This window comes from Bombyx mori, chromosome 11, assembly GCF_030269925.1.
Source record: "Bombyx mori chromosome 11, ASM3026992v2".
Lineage (NCBI taxonomy): Eukaryota > Metazoa > Arthropoda > Insecta > Lepidoptera > Bombycidae > Bombyx > Bombyx mori.
Genome location: NC_085117.1, coordinates 13,895,802 through 13,915,146, shown reverse-complemented (window position 1 = coordinate 13,915,146; position 19,345 = coordinate 13,895,802). Strand labels below are relative to the sequence as shown.

General features: G+C 35.8%; 2 protein-coding genes across 4 annotated transcripts; one reads left to right on the top strand and one right to left on the bottom strand.

Moving 5' to 3' along the window:
* Nucleotides 1-240: 240 nt before the first annotated feature.
* Nucleotides 241-1,143, bottom strand: LOC119629071 (craniofacial development protein 2-like). The gene has a single exon (XM_038013659.1). The coding sequence runs from the start codon at nucleotides 1,141-1,143 to the stop codon at nucleotides 241-243; it is 903 nt and encodes a 300-aa protein (XP_037869587.1).
* Nucleotides 1,144-5,828: 4,685 nt separating this feature from the next.
* LOC101735671 (zinc finger TRAF-type-containing protein 1) lies at nucleotides 5,829-18,535 on the top strand. 3 transcript variants are annotated; one of them, XM_004932906.5, is made up of 8 exons: nucleotides 5,829-6,097; nucleotides 8,674-8,741; nucleotides 13,245-13,411; nucleotides 14,177-14,345; nucleotides 14,980-15,180; nucleotides 15,497-15,602; nucleotides 17,339-17,463; nucleotides 18,361-18,535. In XM_004932906.5, exons 2-8 carry the CDS (start codon nucleotides 8,681-8,683, stop codon nucleotides 18,441-18,443), a joined length of 912 nt encoding a protein of 303 aa, XP_004932963.1. In that variant the 5' UTR covers nucleotides 5,829-6,097; nucleotides 8,674-8,680; the 3' UTR covers nucleotides 18,444-18,535. The 3 variants fall into 3 exon arrangements, with proteins under 3 accessions (XP_004932963.1, XP_004932964.1, XP_012551617.1); XM_004932907.5 differs by lacking the exons at nucleotides 5,829-6,097; nucleotides 8,674-8,741 and adding an exon at nucleotides 9,492-9,960; XM_012696163.4 differs by lacking the exons at nucleotides 5,829-6,097; nucleotides 8,674-8,741 and adding an exon at nucleotides 9,921-10,025.
* Nucleotides 18,536-19,345: the final 810 nt, after the last annotated feature.

The window sequence follows — 19,345 nt, the reverse complement described above, 5'->3', positions numbered from 1 at the left end:
AGTACTTTAAAAAATTCTGTAGCACAATTTATTACACTGTCTCTAGTTTTGGTCTCTTTGGTGCTTGTTTTTAGGGTTTGGATCCAGTTTTTGTGTGTTGTTAGCTGTTTGTATGCTCTTTTGGAACTTCTAAATTTATGTAGGTTCTCCTCTATTATTCTATTTCTATGATTTTGGTAATCTTTTTTTATGGCCTTGCTTGTTGATTTATACAAAGTACTTAATTCCTTTTTCATTTCCTCAGTTTTTGGTTTTTTTTTGTACTAGTTCTGTTCGTTTTCTGAGCATATCCAGTGTATGTTTACTGAGAATTTTTCCAACAGTATCTACTTTTGGCTCCTTCTTTTTTGATAGCATGCTCTTATTAATAACATTTTCTAATGTATTGTAGTATGTTTGTACGTCGTGTTCGTCGTTTTGTGTGTTCAATTCTTGTATGTTTTGTTTTAAGTTCTGCAAATAGCAGCTAATATCTTCTTCTGTTTTGAGGGGCTTAGGTTGTGATTTAAATGTTGTTCTGCTTTCCTTTTCTTTTTTTAGCATGTATGTAACTCTGACTAGGCGATGGTCTGATCTAAATCCTAAGGCGTTGAGAACATCTAACTTCCTTATCTTTTTTGGTTCGTTCGATAGAATAAAATCTACTTGATTTTTAGTATGTTCATCGGGAGACAGCCATGTCCATTTACGATTTTTCCTGGCTTTAAAAAATGTATTCATGATCGATAGTTTGTTTTCCAAGGCATATTGCACAAGCCTTTCCCCTCTCTCGCTTCGTTTTCCGTATCCGAATTTTCCCATGACTATACTATCGTTCGTGCTTGTCTGACCTACCTGAGCGTTAAAGTCGCCGATAAGAAGAACATGTCTGCCTGCCTGGCTTAGCGCTGTTTCTAGAGTTTCGTAGAATAGGTTGATATCCTCCTCTGGTGCTCTCTCTGTAGGGGCGTAGGCTTGTATTATTGACAGTGTCGTATTGTTACATTTAATCTGCAGCATAGCCACGCGTTCGGATAGGCCTGAGAAGCTTAGTATCTTGTTTTTATGCTCTTTCTTAACTAAGAAGCCCACACCATACAAGCCTGGCGTTTCTCCTTTGTAGCAGAAGATATAATCTTCATGTTCTTCAATATTGCATCCCATTCTCCTGACTTCTGCCAAGCCTAATACGTCAATTCTACATATCTATGTTCTGATCTTAATGATCTAACGTTGAATGTGCCAATGTTGAGAGATGTATTTTTTTCTTTTAAGTTAGCTGGAGGGTTGCAGTCTACTGCTCCCACGGTGACTGGCCGGATTGGGAGAGTCAAAGAGGGCAGGGCTCGTTGCTAATGATTTCTAGAATCGCTTACCTGAGAGGGCTTCTCATTGTCGGTTTGTGGAACGAAGAAACTAGCTATATCTGACCTGCTTAACTTATTCTGCTCTCTATTTTTTTTATATTTTGCGTTATTTTGAGTAACTGGAGACGGTGTGAGCATTCTCTTTTTGGACTGTTGATGTTGTTTTGGTAGTTTATCCTCTAAAATTATTAACTTATCGTATTTAATGATTGCAGCCTTTCCTTCCTGTCTGAGTTCTTCCACTGTAACTTTCAAAGATTTTCTTGTCTCCAAAACTTTTTTGGGATAATCTTCTTGTATATAATATGACGTGCTTGCTAGAGATTTTTTATTCTTCAGGATCTCTATCTTTTTTCCTTTACCATAGGTATTAATTAACATTTAAAAAAATAAATTACGCTATTTGTTAAGAAATTGTTTATAAACAAATAAAGTATTTTGGGATTTTTTTTAAAAAAAAATGTACCGTCTTATTGTATAGGTGAAATAATGATTTTTTTAAACAAAATTTTTTTCTTAAATAAATGTTTTAATTGTTTAAAATAATTATTTCACCTATACAATAAGACGGTAATAATTTTTTTTTAAAAAATCCCAAAATACTTTATTTGTTTATAAACCATTTCTTAACAAATAGCGTAATTTATTTTTTTAAATGTTAATTAATACCTATGGTAGATGCAAAAAACAGCAATATTAAGATATTACGGAAAAAAACTATTTTTCTTAATTCTTTATTAAGTACTTAAGAGCTCCACGAAGGGAAAAAATTATAGATGAATTATTGAAACTTTTATACCGTAATTTATAAAATCAGAGATTGTTGAGAGAAAAAGTTAGTTAATTAACAATGGTGTAAATTTTTGAAAAATCGATACAAAATTTTTTTTTCACCGTGGTTTTTTTCGTTCAAGTGTTTAGATTACACCATAATTTATTCAAATTTTTAAATTGTTATTTAATACTATAAAAAAATTATTTTAGGTGATATACCGGCTTTTTAGACGGCGCGCCTATGCCGTAACGACCTCGCGGAGCGCTATTTTCAGCGTTAAAATTTTTTTATAAATAATAGAGATAGAATTCCGGGAGTTGGAATTTTTTTATTGGAAATTTCCTCCTCTTTCAGGATCCTTTTTCAAAATTCCTTAAATATCATTATTTTAGAAATTATTAAGGAAAAACCAAATTCCTTTTTTTTTAAATCTTATTTTGTTTATAACAATCGCAATTTTTTATGTGCTAATAAGCCCTTAAAAAACATTTTTGTAGACATCATTCCGCATCCAATGAGCTATCGTACATATTTTTAGGAGCTTTATGTCTATTTAACACGTTTTTGAACTTGTTGACTAGACTATAAGGTCCCAGTGTAGTTACAACGACTGCCCCACCCTTCAAACCGAAACGTATTACTGCTTCACGGCAGAAATAGGCAGGGCGGTGGTACCTACCCGTGCGGACTCACAAGATGTCCTAACACCAGTAATTACGAAAATTATAATTTCACGGGTTTGATTTTATTACACGATGTTATTCCTTCATCGTGGAAGTCAATCGTGAACATTTCTTAAGTACGTATTTCTATAGAAAAATTGGTACACGTCTACCGCAGACACCGTTGCATCGCTACATACGAATGTATCGGACGTCTTATCCTTTAGTCCACGACGACTTATAATGATAGTAATGCCCCTGGTACTACACGTAAGTTACAATAATCATATTTTTTATTTTAAAAATATCTACACTGCACCCAATGTAGCGTTATTAACTGCCTTCATTTTTTATTTATTTATCGTGTACGATAGATACTAAGAAAAAAAAAAAAAAACCGGGTCCCCTTCATATGTCGGTCTGGGGACCGGCGAAGGGGGCCTAAGAAGACGACGTGCAAGCTGCTCTGCACGCGTTTTACGCAAGAGCATCCGGGTGATGGAAGGCCGGCTATCCTCGACCCACGCTGGTTCTGACCCAGCGGGGTATTCCGTAGGATAACCCATTCTAACCGGCGCCATCTAGGCGGGCTCCGGATAGCCTGCCGACCGAGAGGGCTGGTGGTCGTGGCGCCGACGACCGCTGGTCCGGCGTCCCGAGGGGGAGGGTGATGGGAGAAATGTGCTCCGCACTAAACGCTTCACTTTCCCCCCTTTGCCTTTTCATGGGTTCTGTCTCATGCGAGGTTCGGATGCCGGTTGTTGAGCGACAGGAGGTTTTAGTCAGTTCGACTCCGACATGCCCCGCCTTCCATCCCCAGGGGAGGGCGGAAGTCCGGCGATTTCCTCCTGACCAAAAAAAAAAAATTTTTTTTTTTTTTTTTCAAGAAAATGATAATATGTTCTTACATAATTCTGTTTGGTTGTGTCCCATGTGAATAATTATGGGCATGAAAGCAAAACCGAATTAAAGAACAGCGTAATGTTGCTTTAGGAAATTGAATATTTATTTTACAGAAACACAATAATAATGAATAGTCATCTCTCTAATAAACAGAAGATTTTAACTTATACATCGAAAAAGTAAATCCATGATGAATAAATACCTCAATTTCATGACGACTTGAGAACCCTTTAACACGTTCGCTGCGGCAAGTAAAATCTTAAACCTTTGTCTGGTGCGGCGGCGGGCCAAATTGTGCCCCCAATGATTTTTCCGCCAGTGCGTAGTAGGTCTTTTTCGACACGTCAGCACAAGGTTAGATTAAATTGCTATAACTTTGCGAAAACATAATGTAGGTGAACAGTTTTTGGACTGTTGGAAAAACCTTGAACCCAACTTCTTTAGATTTGATTCGCCCCGGGATCTGCCGAACAGAAAATGAGAAATAAACCAGGGAAAGTGGCGGGTCGATATCGACAAGAACCGCACTAGAAAGTATTTTTAGTAGTGATGGGAAAGACAAAAATAAGGGGATATCGAAAATAAAACAGAATTAAAGTAAAGAAATAAAAAATTTTTATTTAATTATTTATTAATGGCTGTCTTTAAAACATTTCGCACAAAGATTTTGCTTGCACATTCTGCAGTATGTTTTAATTTTTTTTACTTTCCTTTTCACCTCGGAACTCTTCATGGTTTCCCGCAGTTTTTCATTTTCTTGAAGGAAAATATCTCCTGACTGCTGTCACTATCACTATCTGCACCGCAAATTAATTTATTTTCCAAAATATTTATCATTCTTTTGTTGCCTGACATCGTTTAATTTTAAGGAATAAAAAAAAACGTGACGTACGTCAGTTCCGATAGCTTGCCCAACACTAACTGGCGAGGCGGGCGCTCTGTGCGGTATCGGGCCGCCAACAGCCTGTTGGGACGGCGGGCCACAATAGGCCTCCTCCCGCACCGAGTTGATATTTTTTACCGTCAGTGCGTGATAGGCCGATAAAGGCCTGCCGTGATGTTTTTATAGGGAACACCTATACTTTTGACCACAATCTCAAATATATATTTGTCTTTGTCGTACCTTTACAAACACCTGAGATAATCGTTCCGCACCAGCGAGAGGGACATAGTTTTCTTCGTCCGCACCAGGTGAAATTCCGCGGCAGGCTGATTTGGGCCTGTTCCGCAGTGAACGTGTTAATTTATCGTAGGTCATCTAAAGATAAATGGGCCTTCATTTGTACATCAATTAGTAAAATACGAACCATTGTAACATTCTGGAAAGATATTAGGGATTTGAATTGAAACAGGGTGAAATTGATGCTATCAGTTAATTGGCAGAATGGTAATCCTTTATAAATTGAACCGTATTAGCGTTGATGCCTTCCCTAACATAATTTACCGCATTTAAACTATGCCCATCAAAATTTACTTGCTAACGAGATTGAGAAGTTATTGTTTATTGACAGTTTGATCAATTATTGACAGATGAAAACTATTTGAATTTATTGGTTTCTGAAATACCTCTTTCATCAATACTGCAAAATTATTTTTTTCACCATCTAGAATTAAGCTTTCAAAATAAATGGCCAGTGCTTAGATTGGCTGTAAAGCTGTTTTACCGGATCTGGGAACGATACCTTGGGTTAACTTAAGAATCCCTACGTTGCTTTTCCACCTAATCGGTCAAATCCCACCCCAAGACATACATAAATATGTATGGCTGGCCCAACTTATTCATTTAAATTACCAGAGAATAGCGTAACTCACGTGGAATGTCCCAAGTTCGAAGACTATGTATGTTGAACTCCTCCTGCAGAATATTATTATCGAGTAATGCGGACTAATGATTTGCATCAATAAGTAAATTGATTCAACTAAAATCTGCAAATTACGCGTCTACAGATTCCTATTTATTATTAAAATGGTGGCATAATTTCCTTATGGCTGCGCATTCACTCAGCAGGCTTTATCCTGACTAAATGGAACCACTGCCTTCATCCTCACTGAGCTTCTAGGCCATTTATGCCACACGCCACCCAACATACTATTATTTCGCCTCCGTGATGTTTATTGAGCAAAATGTTTAAAAAAGTCTTTAACAATAGACAGGGGCTTAGATGTGCTAGCATCACTAAAATCCTGGTAAACCTTACCCATTATTATGTTTACTGAATTTCGGTGCTATGTTTTTGGTATTTACAAGGTTGTTGGTAATCTGAGAATCGATGTAATCAGGTTTTTGACTCATTTTAATTATCATTTCCCCCTGATTATAAATTGCTTTAGTTTTCGATAACACTCAATATTACATGCATAGTATTATTTTGTGTGAATCAAGACTAACACTTAGTTTTATTTTGCTTTCTGTGAGTATCATATTAAAATTTATTCTATCTATTTTCTACATCTTAATTTACATTACCCATAAATATGTATGCATCGTATTACTTAATAATATAAAATTCGAAATAATATAATGTTACTTTTGTTATGTAAGGCTAGAAGTTTTCGTGCTTCTTGAATTCCATGCGCGTAGTGACTATTCAGTAATTTTACAATCGAAACGGGGCCTTAGCAGAATAAGAATAAGTTTTGATCAAGATTTTTACTAGCGTAGTTAGCATAGTTAGACTACTTTGACACCTTGATCTCATTTTATTTTCCCGACATTTCGAATACTTCAGAGAATTTGAGGTCACGGACAACTGTGTTTTATTAAATTGTAATTCTTCTATTTCTCATGTTCTATGTGTCATGAAAAAAATAATGAAAAATAGCATGATTTTTTTCTTAGCATATTTGTTAATTACCTTAATTAAAAGAATAAAAATGCTTTTACGGTTATTATTTACTAGACGTGTACCATTGTTTTGCACGCATTAACCATCTAATTTAGAAAGAATGCCATTTTCCAGGGATATAGGAGTGCTTGTGTCACTCTCTGGCTTATTTTAACTTGTTTTGTTTGTAGATGCATTAGTACGTAGAGCCACGAAGCAGCAAACATACTATTTCATTTACTATAGCAAATATCTCCTCTTTTACCTGGTTCGTGTAATTTACTATTATAATAAGTGCCATAATCCAAGCTATAACCTATATTTGTGTGAAATTTCACCCTTGTTCGATTGATTAATAATCATCCAAACATTTGTATGTTTTACATTTTTAACATTAGTATGAATTAGGGCCAGTCAATACAATAATGTAAGCTCATTACACGTCCAGGCCATGATTCCACAATGTTCCACAATGTCGACTTTCACGATGAATAAATAACATCGTAATGTAAATTTCAATGTCAAAGCCTACACAGGCTGTAGATGCTATCTTTTTTTTCTTCTTTCATGGTGAAATAATAATGTGTTCTTCGGTAGACGGCTTTTTTGTTGCTCTAAAGCAATTTCGATGCTTAAAATTTATCCACGATGTTCTATCGATAATGCACTCTAGTCTTAAATAATACGACAGTGATTCTATAATCACCTCATAATTTATATCGTAATAATATGTTTACGTAAGCCCAATGCGGTATTTCGACCGATAATTTTATCAGCACCAGTAAATATAAGCCGACAATCTTAGCTTGATCAACACGCACACTAAATACTATGTCGCATATTATTCGATGCGGTTTCGCTCGCGAAGGACGAAAATTAATGAAAGGTACTTAAAAAAAACACTTTTATTCTTTTTCATATAATCAATCAAATGAAATTCCACGATTTCACGATGTATTCTATCTATGGGCTCATCATAGCATGTCTAGGACTGACCGCTGCATGAGCCAGTTCAAGGGTATAGCCAGTGGTGGCCACGAGAATGAGTTATTTTGGCCGCATCACTATCACAGTCCACATAGATCACAGATGTATCTTTTTTTCCTACCTAAGCTGAGAGCCTTGAGAGTCTATATCAGCGTAGCCTTAACTAGTAGGTGAGCTCACGGGACTCAAACCTGATAACGTTGCTAACACGAACCCTAGTAAGAGCCGTGCTTCGCAGAATCTACCACCAGATCGGAAACTCGACCCACTGAGAAGATCCGGCGAGAAACTCAGTGGCCCATGTCTGAGGGTTAATTTACTCGTGGACCCCTTCGTCGCAAACGACGGGTTCGACGAGAACGATGACCGGTGGTTGAGGTGCCTAAAAGCACCTGTCGTGCCGCTTTATCGAAGTGGCGCATCGATGCCGACTGAAGATTACTGATGGACTCTAAGTCCAAGTCGTCATGGAGGTCGACGTTCCTGACGAACCACGGGGCTCCGACGGCTATCTTGCAAAAACGGGATTGAATGATTTGGAGTGATTTTAAGTTTGTGCGGGCCGCGTGAGCGAATACTACACTTGCATAGGTCATGACGGGACGTATGCAAGTTTTGTAGAGTGTCACCTTATTTGTAAGGGATATTTTACTTCGCCTGCACATCATCGAGTAGACAGATGCACCATTTCCGGAATCATTACTCTAGAGTCTGGCTTCATTCTTAAGTTTCCTCGCGATGATGTACAAGTCCCTACTAGGGTGGCAACCGTATTATCGACATAAAGCGCTAACTGTATCAACGGTGACCAAGGGGTTTCGTTAAAAAGAGACTAATATAAGCAATAAACGAACGGTCAAAAATGAAATTTACTTATGAAATTTCGCAATAATATGGTAACCTAGCTCTCAGCCATTTTTTTTTCGTCGACAAACAAACTTATATGTGTAAGTCGTTTATATCGATTTCACACTAGGCAGTTTTGAAATTTCGTCGCAACGAAAATGAGGTGTTGTTTTAATGTTCTACGTGCGTATAAAACAAAAAATGTTGGCCTCCATCTGTTGAACTTTTTAGGCGCTAGTTTTTCAAATTTATCGAATTCTGTTTTTTTTATTATTTTGTAATTGGAATATGAATGTTTTAAAATTATGTATGCAATGTTTGGGTTGCAGATTGATCATGTCGCAGAATCTGGTCACACAATCGCAGCTTACATTAGACTCGGAAAGTCGAAAGTCCGGTAAGTTGGGTTCCTTTGTTGACTTCTATAAGCTTCCCCTTAATATAAACTGACAATGGCTATTGTATTTTAGGTGTAGACAAGTCATGGACACACTTAAAGTCCTACGTTTTATTCTACTGTTTGTTTTTTATTGTACTGTTTGTTTGTTTTTGTTTTCTGCTTATTCGTTGGAAGCCTAAGGATCTATTCCAGCTGAGCCCGAATGGGTTGGTGAGCTCACGGGATTAACTTGAGAGAATTCGCTAATAGACCGGAATCACGACCCACTGAGAAGATCCGGTGAGAAACTCAGTGGGCTGTGTGTATGGGTAAACGTGAAAACTCAGGAGCTTATACTAAAGACTATATGTATTTTTTAAATAACTAAATATAGTATAATAAATACTAAGTATATCTAAAACACTAATTAACACTAAAGATAATTTGTAGTGTACTGCGGCACTAAATGATAGTAATGACAATTTGTGGAGTGATAAATATTATTAGATATTCGGTATAGAGAAGCGATCAGGATATTGAATGTTTATTTCATATATAGGTATCGGTAGGCAGCGGTTTGGCGGTAGGCAGCGGCTTAGCTCTGCCCCTAGCATTGCTGAAGTCCATGGGCGACGGTAACCACTCACCATCAGGTGGGCCCTATGCTCGTCTGCCTACAAGGGCAATAAAAAAAAAAATAGCTCGAAAACATCAATGAACACTAGGAGACTTTGTTTGATGGACTAACTTTTTTTTCCTTCAGTGGTAGCCTAAGGGACCATTCCGGTATGACAAACGCTACACAACTACAATATCAAGCCGTAAATAAATAAATCAGACAGCTAATTCAAAAATCGAACTATCAAAAAAAATATTCGCTCAAAACAAAAGCAAACATTTTCAAAGTCGGTCGTAACTAAAACAACATTTCTATTCTCTGCCGCCGTATGCTAGACTAGCCGAACTCAATTGGTCAGGCGGCCCTTACCGTCGTCGACCTTGCGCTGCAAATAACCGGCGTACCACTGTCGCCAGCACTCGCCACAATCGTACTTCAGATACAGACGCCTTATCACTGAAAATGGCTAAACGATTACGTCTTAATCATTTTACGGGCATACGTGTGTATCGAGAACTGAACAAGTGTAATTTGGTTCGTTGTTGTTTAGTTAATTGCGTCAGTTGTGGCGCGCTATTTTCAGAATGTCGTCAACTAATTCGCCGGCGGGAAGGAAACGTTAGTATTATTCCGTGGTACAGTGATAATTCTGTGATATTGTGGGTCGCGTTCCAGACGTTCTGGTATGTGCCGTGCAAAATGATTAGTTGATCTGAAAAATTATTCGGTGGATGTCTAGACGAATCGCTCGCGGTTCTATTTTGGTGATGACTGATTGCGTGCGGGCAAAAACGAAGGATTTTAATTTAAAAACGTAATTCTAGTTTTCACACAGCATATTTTGAAAATAGAAACGATAAAAGAAAATCCTTTTCTTGACAATAAATTGGTAGCGTTTCCAATTTCCGGGTACAGTTTTATCCAAGGAAAATTTAATTGTTTATTTATTATTATAACACTTTAATGTATGTACATAATAGTGGTAAAACAAAGTAAAACACAGTAAGTACAAAAGTCATTATTTTCGCTTAAAGCTATCTTTATCTCTACAAATCGACGTAAGTTAAAAAAAATATTTACGAATTTTTTTCTAACAAGATTTTTTATTTGTGAAATTATTTATGACGCGCACGTGCCGGAAAATTAATTCGCGTTCCTTGAAAATTAAAATCATAACTATATCGGCTCATTTTGTTTCGCTTTTATCTTTAGTGAGAAATCACTATTATTTAATGATAAACAGAAAACTATTTATTTTGTAGAAGAAATATGTTAAAATTACTATAATTACTAAAATTTTGTATTTTTATTTTATTTTATTGCTATTTTACCTAATATTTTACCACTGAACACACACATACCAGGAGCCCACATTTCCTGAACTTTCAATATCATCTTTGCAAAGTTTCATAATCAGATGAACGACGCGGAACGCATCAAACAAAAAAAAATGTGTGGTGTCGTGGGACACCGGATAGGAACGAAGTTCTTTATTATAAAAATATTAATTTTAAGTTCTATTCGAGGTATAAAAAAAATGTGTGCGTGTACTAGTGTACACACGTAAGAAGTGAAACTTCTTTATGGCCTTATTTTTCGAAAAATGATCTACATGCAACTTTCTAGAAATTGGTTAAATAAAGTTAAATTAGATAAAGTTTAAACAAAAGGATTTTATTATCATAGACATGAATACAAAAAAGTTAAATTAGATAAAGTTTAAACAAAAGGATTTTATTATCATAGACATGAATACAAAAAAGATGGCGCGTAACGGAAAAATGTGACGCGTAACCGAAAAATGTGACGGTAAATTTTTTTCCAACGCCGATAAGGAAGTTTCACTTCAAAAAAAAATATGTGTGCGTGTACTAGTGTACACACGTAAGAAGTGAAACTTCTTTGTGGCCTTATTTTTCGAAAAATGATCTACATGCAACTTTCTAGAAATTGGTTAAATAAAGTTAAATTAGATAAAGTTTAAACAAAAGGATTTTATTATCATAGACATGAATACAAAAAAATGTGTGCGTGTACTAGTGTACACACGTAAGAAGTGAAACTTCTTTATGGCCTTATTTTTCGAAAAATGATCTACATGCAACTTTCTAGAAATTGGTTAAATAAAGTTAAATTAGATAAAGTTTAAACAAAAGGATTTTATTATCATAGACATGAATACAAAAAAAATGTGTGCGTGTACTAGTGTACACACGTAAGAAGTGAAACTTGTTTATGGCCTTATTTTTCGAAAAATGATCTACATGCAACTTTCTAGAAATTGGTTAAATAAAGTTAAATTAGATAAAGTTTAAACAAAAGGATTTTATTATCATAGACATGAATACAAAAAAGTTAAATTAGATAAAGTTTAAACAAAAGGATTTTATTATCATAGACATGAATACAAAACAGATGGCGCGTAACGGAAAAAAGTGACGCGTAACCGAAAAATGTGACGGTAAATTTTTTTCCAACGCCGATAAGGAAGTTTCACTTCAAAAAAAAAAAATGTGTGCGTGTACTAGTGTACACACGTAAGAAGTGAAACTTCTTTGTGGCCTTATTTTTCGAAAAATGATCTACATGCAACTTTCTAGAAATTGGTTAAATAAAGTTAAATTAGATAAAGTTTAAACAAAAGGATTTTATTATCATAGACATGAATACAAAAAAATGTTGAATGTAGAAAGTTGAAAAAATGTAGAAAGTTGCATGTAGATCATTTTTCGAAAAATAAGGCCATAAAGAAGTTTCACTTCTTACGTGTGTACACTAGTACACGCACACATTTTTTTATTATGATTTTTTATTGATAAAAAAAAATATGTTATTTTTTGTAAGTTATTACAAAGTTAAGTCGTACACTTTGGGCATTACTAATAAAAATCTTACGTGACGGACGTTTTTTCCCGGTTAGGTTACCCCTCCACATCGTTCCATAAGGAAGTTCGTTCAAAAAAATAAGTCCTCATTCTATATGGAATGATGTGAGCGATACTAAATAATTTTATGAAAGCCATAGTAATAACACGACGCCTCTAATTTTATTATTTCCGGCCGTAAAGTACTGTCCGTTATAATACTCATTCAAGAATGTAGTAATAAACATAGCAGTATGTGTACAATAAGTACAAATTATAAGTACATAATTAACATGAATAATAATTAATAAAAACCAATCATAATATAATACTATTAAAGTCCGAGAGAGACGCGCGAGTAATTTAAAAAAAATCAATGTTTCTTTGCCCTCTGTACGTTCTGTAAGCTATTCATTTGTAGCTTTAGTTTAAGTTATTGTAGTTATTGTTCGCACTTCATGGAAGATGTCTGATATGGATATCATCAAAGCTGTAAGTATATGAAACACACCCATATTTCATATAATTACCGCAGAGGATGGCCTAGTTGAGTTACTCATATTATTATCTCACAATTATATGTAAGCACCTATTATCTATCTAATTTTGGAACGAAGTCCCTTATGGGACGATACGGAGGGATACCCTAACCGGGAAAAAACGTCCGAAACGTAAGATTTTTTCTATTTAGTTTGTTATCAACAGATGCCACTGCACGTAAATTCAATAATTCTTGAATCGCGGTGATGAGATGCTACACAGTTGATAGACGTTCTCGTATTTCTCTTGCTAAATCATTCTTACCTGGCGTAGGGATACCGTGATCATGCAGGCGGGTCCCCAAGGCGAGGCTGCTCCATTGCACTGCGGAGTGGTTGACCCTTGCGATTATTATTATTTAGATAACGCTCAAGGATAATGTAAAATCAAAGAAGACGTCATAATTATTTCCCCATTTTAGAACTTAAGTTATAAGTTAAGCCATAAACAAAATTGGCGATAGTTGAATATTAAAATAAAATCTATCTGCATTTGCAGTAGTCCTGAATTCGCTACTGGAGACTGACCATTATGAGAGCATCATCAAAGACCTGACGTGCAAAAGATGCTCAAAATACATGAAGCCGCCTATTCACCTCTGCGTGGACGGACACAGTATCTGCGGTCCTTGTTATGACAAAAGCTATCAATGTCACGTGTGCAAAGTAAGTTGTTTTTTTTTTGAAACAGATATTAATAATACTGTTAATTCCTTTTAAAGTGAGCTATAAATATTATTTGAGAGTGATAACAGAGCTGCCTAGATCGTATAAAATTTACCTAGGTCTGACTACAATCTGGCGTCGTACCTCAATTCTATAGTACAGTAGTCAAAACCCTAAATTTGGTCTAAAACAACAAGGCGATTTTCTTTTAGTCTTAGCTAAGCGTAATCAGAGATTAGAAAAAGAAGAGAACAGTTCAACATAAAGATACATTTAAACACATTTGTGGTAGTCCAAACTCGACTTTAATTAATTGAAATTATAAGTTTGTACACTATTATGAATCTATTTTCAAAGACTATTATACTTCTATAATCACAAATTTTGCCAAGAATACACTATAGGAAAATATTAATAAAGACAAACAATATTTAATCTATTCTCAATTTGACCACAGACGTCAAGAGCAAAAGTTTGACAATAAACAAATAGTATGCATGCGTGTGTGCGTCAAATACATGGTAGTGTGTGTAATGTTTTCTTTATTGATTTAATGTATATTTTATGCATTATTTTAAAAAATATTAGCATTGTGCATTTCTTCTCTATATTCTGTATAAGTGTGGAAAATTTCATACTCCTCCGTCCGCGCAATTTTCGTAAAAAGGTAAACAAAGTTTTTGCTTCACGTATTAATATATAGATAAGCCAACAATCGTGATGTATATACGCTTCAATCACATAAAACCTATTTAAAAATTACAGAAAGAATTTTCACCGATCCGTTCCGCCGTGCTGGAGTCGTTGGCAAACAAAGTCTTGTTCCCGTGCACGAATGCGGGATGCCCAAAACACGCCACGCTCCCGCTACTGGAGAAGCACACTCCGCACTGCCAGTTCAGAATCATAAACTGCTTTATGGCTAGAGTATACGGTAAGAATTATCGAATTCTATTTATGCAAACGGAGAACTTTTTTTTTTATTGCTTAGATTGGGGGACGAGCTCACAGCCCACCTGGTGTTAAGTGGTGACTGGAGTCCATAGACATCTGCAACGTAAATGCGCCACCCACCTTGAGATATAAGTTCTAAGGTCTCAAGTATAGTTACGTTAGTAGTTAGTAGAACTGAATCGACATCATTATTTCAAAAGACTAGTCCGTATCTATGACTTCCTCGTGTTTATGACTGACACAAAATCAGGATGAGATACAGTTTAAAGGTCGAGTGTGCCTTAATTTGACGAAACGGTACCATCATTCCGATCTTTCTACGATGAAGCACAGTTAGCCTCATATTTGAAGGTGGGCGGTGATATTAAGACTGCTTTAACTATGAACTCAGGCACCAATAGAAATAAAAAAAAACCCCAGTATACACGTCCATAAATCCAAAATAAAATTTAAAAGCGAATCGGTCAGGAGAAACGAAATTATTTATCGAAAAACATTCGCGAAAATTTGTGAACATAAATTCTTCTGGCATTTTCATATCCAACCATCACTCGGATTGCAACTTTCAAAGAAAACTTATACAACCGTAAACTAACCAAAAACTGTTATCCCAGGTGAGTGCACGTGGGAGGGGCGCGCGGGCGACTGGATGGACCACTGCTTCTCGGAACATAAACAAAAGGTCACTGACCTGCCCTTCATCACTGTCAAAGACAAATGGGACGCTAAGAGGACAGAGCCGATCCTAAACTATTTCCTGCTAAGATGCTTCGAAAAAGTTTTTAATGTTTACCAGATCTATGATAAAAGAGGAGGTACGATGAGATTCTACGGTCCAACTATTTATTATTTTATTACTACCTACCTACCTACTTAGTGGGATAAGGTGGAGACAATTATCCCACTACGTGAAATCAGCACAGCGAACTTTTCTATTCCATTCTCTTCTATATGCCGTCATCATAACACTCATTCGTCTCTCTCTCATATCACTCACTCCATCCATGCCTTCTGCGGTGGACTTCTTCCTCCTCTACCTTGCACTACCATTCCCATACATCTCCTAGTCACATGCACGCTTTTATTACTACCGAGACTCGTAAAATTCAAAGCTGAATAAAACATTCACAGGTCGAATGATGTGGACAGTGCTCGTAAACGATGACAATGCAGAGAAATTTTATTTCGAAATCGACATCTTCCTTCCAAATCTACCGAGCAAAAGGATCGTGTACCGGTAAAACATCTGTTATTTATCTATATAATAATATATGGTGGTAGGACCTCTTGTGAGTCCGCGCGGGTGGGTATCACCACCCTGCCATTTCTGCCGTGAAGCAGTAATGCGTTTCGGTTTGAAGGGCGGGGCAGCCGTTGTAACTACATTTGAGACTTTAAAACTTATATCTGAAGGTGAGTGGCACATTTACGTTGTAGATGTCTATGGGCTCCAGTAACCACTTAACACCAGGTGGGCTCGTCCAACCACCTAAGCAATAAAAAATAAAAAATAAATGAAAATCGATGTGTGTAATATGTACACATGTAATATGTATGTGTGTGTAAGTATGTAGGTATATACTTACCGAATATACGGCGATTTCCACGAAGTTTTCAGAAAATCTTCTGATAGCCTTAGGCAGCGATCGGCTACTTTCATTATAATATTAATTTCTTAAATTCCAATAGAATCATCATAATCTAATAGTCAAAAACAGACTAGACTGAATAATAATCGTTAAGACAAATCTATACAGTTCTATGTCTAAGGATTTTACAGTAACGATGCAAGAGTTCGATTACCCACCTTCCAATTTCATAATTAGAGTAAATCGATGAGACTATAATGATATTGTTTGTCTTGAAGCACCAAAGTCCACTTTAATTGTAATAGGGACAGCACCAGACGGATGAACACACGATTAACCCGATGGTGAGTGGTCAGAAATACGAGTGATATAGCCAAACATGTGCCTAAAAATGTCTTATTTTTATTTTATTATTATTATCGCTGTTAAGGTGGTGGTATTGGTGTTAAGTGGTTACTGGAGCCCATAGACATCTATAACGTAAATGCCGCCACCTACCTTGAGGTATATAAGTTCTAAGGTCTCAGTATAGCTACGACGGCTGCCCCACCCTTCAAACCGAAACGCATTACTGCTTCACGGCAGAAATATCGTTAACAAAATATCACACACATATTGGCAACTACGTGCACTTTCGAACTTTATTATGAACTATGTCTACATATTTTATTGATTGAAAGATTCTGTTTCCAAAATAATAATTAAAACTGTTATTCTAAAATACAATATAACGCTAAATGAGAGATAAGTCGTCAGAATATTAAATGCCTACGCCCACACAACCCTTTGTAGTCTTAGTACCAAAATATGTGTGGCCTGGAATAGCACCAACCCCTTTTTTTCCGTGGATATCGAAAAAGTCGACTAAAGGATTCCCCAGAGAATGAACAGCAACTTTCACTCAGCATTATACCGTACTACGATCTTACATTACCTGATGATAGAGACTGTTGTAAGCACTCACTGACAGGTACCGTCCCGGTGATTTTTACTGCCAAGTTGTTATGATTCCAGATCGAAGGGAAATCTTATGTCTCAGAGTGGGTGCAGGCGTTCACGCTTTGATGTCTATGGGCCAGTTAATCCCAAAAATCAAGTGGGCGTGAGTTCGTTCACCTCTCAATCTAATAAAAAAGGAAAATGGATAAACTAAAGATCACTTTACACGATACCTGTCTTGTTTCGAGGGATACTAATATTATTATTCGGATCACGCTCGAAACGTTTCACTTGCTTGTTTTAGCGAAATCTACTGTTTTTACCGAGCCTTTCCGTTTGTCCCGCTCTCGTTTATAGCGTAAACCACAAGTGCGAGGAAGACGGCTGCACCGTAAGTCTCTATACTGCGGCTCAGTAAGATGCCTATTATTATTTTTTCTTTTAGACGCCCCTGTAAATGCGAGAAGGACGCTGATTTCCTGGAACACACACAGAACGTGTACATTCCCGTTGAAAACGTTTTCTCTATGCTCGATGACAGCGAAGCCTTGAATTTCATTGTTAGAATCGGTAAGTGGTACATCGAAATCTAGTACAAATAGCTGGAAATTTAACAAAAATGTTTCTCGTTTAACTGTCGGTATAAGCTTATTACATATATAATAATATATTATAAGCCTATTATATTATAAGCACGAAACTAAAAATTCTATGTTTAAAATAGAATCTAGTTCTTAATTGAAACTTCATAATTGAGAGTACAAGAAAAAATCAGCCTTTTAGGTAAATCAAAACATACTTCTGTATCGAGTTTTAATTTGAAGTAAACATGTCCTAATCGTTGCATTATTTGTGAATACAGAAACATTACTGTAATATTAAAGTACTTAATATTTTTTCATCTTTCAACATCTCAAATAGAACAATTTTTTTTTTATAATACTAATATGAACGAACACACAAACAAGAAGTCAAACAAAAAGACATTGGTGATTCAGAATCAAAGACACTTTGAAATCTTTAATGAATTTAATTTATCGCACTTATAGTTTATATAGAAATTTATTATTAACTAGCTGTATCCGTTCGCTTTGCTGGGCGTTTAAAATTAACATTATTATTTCTCAACCCCACAAAGATTCTCATCATTAACGCCCCCGCAACTAGTGTAGGGAGTCCAACACTCATATAAATATTAGCCTATCCATTAAGTACATGTATTTTCTACATTGATACCAAAGTTCAAGTCAATCGGATGCACGGCTTAATAGTTATAACGGAACATCCGTAAAAAGCACTTTAGATTTATATATTAGTATAGATTATAATAGATTTACTAAACCAGTTAAGCAATAATTAAGTAACGATCACAATTAAAAAAATGTATGTGCATGATCTTTGTTTTTTTATTTTTATTTTTTTATTGCTTTGATGTTTTTTGTACATCATTTCAATATTATTTTTCAGGTGAAGTAGAAAATTTACCTCTGCTCGATACACCGACAGATAGCGAGAGCCGTATTCTTCTGAACCACGAAGATCATAAATAAATACAGTGAAATTTACACCATCAAATTGTTATTGTCAACAAAACCGTAGATAATTAATAAGTTTTCTTCAATCATTAAACATGACTTTGGGATATCTCTCGTAATAAATTCCACAAAAACCCTGTATAGTAATTGTCATTTTTTTTTCGCTCAGAAGAAATTGACGGTCCGATATAAGTGTGATCACGAAATTTTGTTTCAAAGCAGTGACATATTCAATCGTATAGTGTATTGTCTCCTGAAAGAACTTAATACTATTCCATAAACAGAAAAATAAATCTTCGATAAATACATGGGAAAGGATTTTTTCAATATTTCTATATAAGTTGCCTGAATTTTGAGTAAACTTTATACATTATACATACATTTAACATACTTTTTTACTGGTGGTAGGACCTCTTGTGAGTCCGCGCGGGTAGATACCACCATCCTGCCTATTTTTGCCGAGAAGCAGTAATGTGTTTCCGCTTGAAGGGTGGGGCAGCCGCTGTAACTATACTTGAGACTTTAGAACTAATATCTCAAGCTGGATGGCGCATTTAAGTCGTAGATGTCTATGGGCTCCAGTAACCACTTAACACCTGGTGGACTGTGACCTCGTCCACCCATCTAAGCAATAAATAAAATATTGTAAAGACGCATGTAACTTCCACCATATCGTCTATTACTGTTATAACTTATTCTTGTCTTCAAGCGGATGGCACTCACTCGTTGTCAATGGACCTCGTTAACTACTTAACATCAAATAACAGTTCTTCCGCTCATTTAATTTACCAAAAAGGTAAATAAATAATTTAATGTTTTCCTAATTACTAAAGCCTAAGTACAGCAAATTATAAGTTAAGTACGATGTACTATCGAACAAACATGAATACAAGCATCGGTACAGTTACAGCCAAAAA

Excerpts from the sequence above, each read along its gene's own strand:
- LOC101735671 (XM_004932906.5), top strand. The coding sequence starts at position 8,681 with ATGTCGCAGAATCTGGTCACACAATCGCAGCTTACATTAGACTCGGAA. Across the intron at positions 8,742-13,244 it reads CTCGGAAAGTCGAAAGTCCG|TAGTCCTGAATTCGCTACTG; the intron begins GTAAGTTGGGTT and ends CTGCATTTGCAG. Across the intron at positions 13,412-14,176 it reads ATCAATGTCACGTGTGCAAA|AAAGAATTTTCACCGATCCG; the intron begins GTAAGTTGTTTT and ends TAAAAATTACAG.
- LOC119629071 (XM_038013659.1), bottom strand. The coding sequence starts at position 1,143 with ATGGGATGCAATATTGAAGAACATGAAGATTATATCTTCTGCTACAAA.